A 2,501-nucleotide genomic window follows, 5' to 3' on the forward strand; every position below is an offset into this window, starting at 1 on the left:
ACACACACACACACACACACACACACACACACACACACACACACACCCCGGCTCCTCTTGTGACCAAATGCCCCAGAGACCACCTCCCCCGCCCAAACGTCAAAGGCGATTTCTTCGCTGATTCTTCCCTGTTCTTCGCCCCGCCCCTCAGGTGCTGGCCCCCGCCCATGGCCACACCCACCCCGAACCGCAGGAGACCCCAGCTGACTCCGTCTCCCTGTCCTCTCGCCTCCTCCCGCAGGTTACGGGCACGCTGCTCCGGGCACGGACGCGGGCAAGGCCTTCTGCATGTTCTACGCGGTGCTGGGCATCCCGCTGACACTGGTCATGTTCCAGAGCCTGGGCGAGCGGATGAACACGTTCGTGCGCTACCTACTGAAGCGCATCAAGCGGTGCTGCGGCATGCGCAACACGGAGGTGTCCATGGAGAACATGGTGACCGTGGGCTTCTTCTCCTGCATGGGGACGCTGTGCATCGGGGCGGCCGCCTTCTCCCAGTGCGAGGAGTGGAGCTTTTTCCACGCCTACTACTACTGTTTCATCACGTTGACTACCATTGGCTTCGGGGACTACGTGGCCCTGCAGACCAAGGGCGCCCTGCAGAGGAAGCCGCTCTACGTGGCCTTTAGCTTTATGTATATCCTGGTGGGGCTGACGGTCATAGGGGCCTTCCTCAACCTGGTGGTCCTCAGGTTCCTGACCATGAACAGCGAGGACGAGCGGCGGGACGCCGAGGAGCGCGCGTCCCTCGCCGGCAACCGCAACAGCATGGCCATCCACATGCCCGAGGAGGCGCGGCAGGGCCGGCCCCGGTACAAGGCGGACGCGGCGGACCTGCAGTCCGTGTGCTCCTGCACCTGCTACCGCCCGCAGGAGTACGGTGGCCGCTCGGCGGCACAGCAGAACTCCTTCAGCGCCAAGCTCGCCCCCCAGTACTTCCACCCCATCTCTTACAAGATCGAGGAGATCTCACCAAGCACACTAAAAAACAGCCTCTTCCCGTCCCCTATTAGCTCCGTTTCTCCCGGGTTACACAGCTTTACCGACAACCACAGGCTGATGAGACGGCGGAAGTCCATCTAGGGTCTGGGGAGGGAAACAGACAGAAGTCATTTGTCATAGCTGACGTTAAGTCTCATTGGCCCACCTTGTCTGATTTATTGATTATGCTTATATCCTTTACTGTTATGATCATTGTCATCACTTTTTCTTTCTCTCCTTCCCTCTTTCTTGGTTTCATTTCTTCCCCACCTTCCCAGCGAGACAGAGCAGGCCAAAGGGAAAAAAGGAAAGGCCCGTCTTCCTGTGAAACTCGCATCTGAGCATGAAGCATGGATTTCTTCCTTCTTCCCAGCAAAGTATGCCTTACATTTCTCCCCAGCCCGCCCCACCTCTGGGGTGGCTTTCCCAGGACAGGTGTGAGACCCAGACAAGGAGACAGAGCCCAGAGGATACCTGACCCAAAGTTGCACACGCGGCTGAGAGCCTCGAGTGCCCACCCACAGTGGTGTCTCTGACCCAACTCCTTTCTCTTTTCCTCCCCAAGCAGTGGGTGGCCGAATGTGTGTGGTCTGAGCGTGTGTGAATGAGTGCACACACCAGTGTGCTTCTGTGTGATGTGACAAAATGGAAAGTATCAGGTATTCATCCTTCTCTTCCGTCACACAATTTTGTTAATAGCCTGCTTTCGGCTGCTTCCAAACAAAACGGGAAAACAAACAAAACCCACGAGGTTTTTGATTTATCATCTTGCCAAATCAAGCATGTTCCACAAGCAGTCTTTATCCCAGATATGTCATGACCACATTTTTAAAGTGCTAGATTCTAAATTATATTAACTTCTTTTTAGGGGGTGGGTGGGCAAGCCGACAAGGACCATTTTAGCTTGCCAGTTCAAAAATTTTTTAGACAAGCATGCACTTTGTTAAACTGGTATGCGTTATCAACACAAGAAAACAAAACTAGCAATGGAATAATCAAAAGCCAATAATATTAATTTATTAGAGACATTTTTAATTTTACCATCTCTAGTTCCAACAATTTTCCATGTAACTGGACGTGTTGGGGGAAACTGGAAAATTGTTGCAACCACAGAGTATTTTATTTTCTCTTATTTGTGTGATGATGATGATTTGTGTAGCATCTACCTACATGAATAAGAATTACAGTTCAGGATGCTTGGATGAGAATGGGTATTGGTAAGTGGATGTGGTTTCTTTTCCTAATGAAAAACGACAGGGCATTCCTCATTTTAAAGAATATATATAACGTATTTTAAGAAAGACTGTCTCTAACTGCATTTGATTTGTAAATAAGGGAATGTTGACGTTGGTCTCAGGAAGAGTTTGGAGGCAAGGAGCTGCGTCTTGGCCTGCTGGGAACTTGTCAGCCTCAGGGGGTGATTTTTTTCTGAATGATGGAGAAATTCCTCCCCACTCTCAACAGGGGATGACCTCAAAGGGAAGGCCTGCTAACATCCTGTGTGCGGGGGGGGGGGGGGG

The 2,501-nt window shown here is 51.8% G+C and overlaps 1 protein-coding gene across 1 annotated transcript in view; it reads left to right on the forward strand.

Annotated features, from left to right (window-relative positions):
• The window catches only part of KCNK9 (potassium two pore domain channel subfamily K member 9), a 96,101-nt gene extending 93,819 nt beyond the window's left edge, over positions 1–2,282 (forward strand). Inside the window, exon 2 of the mRNA XM_007464594.1 lies at positions 242–2,282. Coding sequence (XP_007464656.1) covers positions 242–1,083 — 842 coding nt within the window. The 3' untranslated portion in view covers positions 1,084–2,282. The remainder of the gene's footprint in view (positions 1–241) is intronic.
• Positions 2,283–2,501: the final 219 nt, after the last annotated feature.

The sequence above is a fragment of the Lipotes vexillifer genome, unplaced genomic scaffold, assembly GCF_000442215.2.
Source record: "Lipotes vexillifer unplaced genomic scaffold, Lipotes_vexillifer_v1.1 scaffold394, whole genome shotgun sequence".
NCBI classification, from domain to species: Eukaryota; Metazoa; Chordata; class Mammalia; order Artiodactyla; family Lipotidae; genus Lipotes; species Lipotes vexillifer.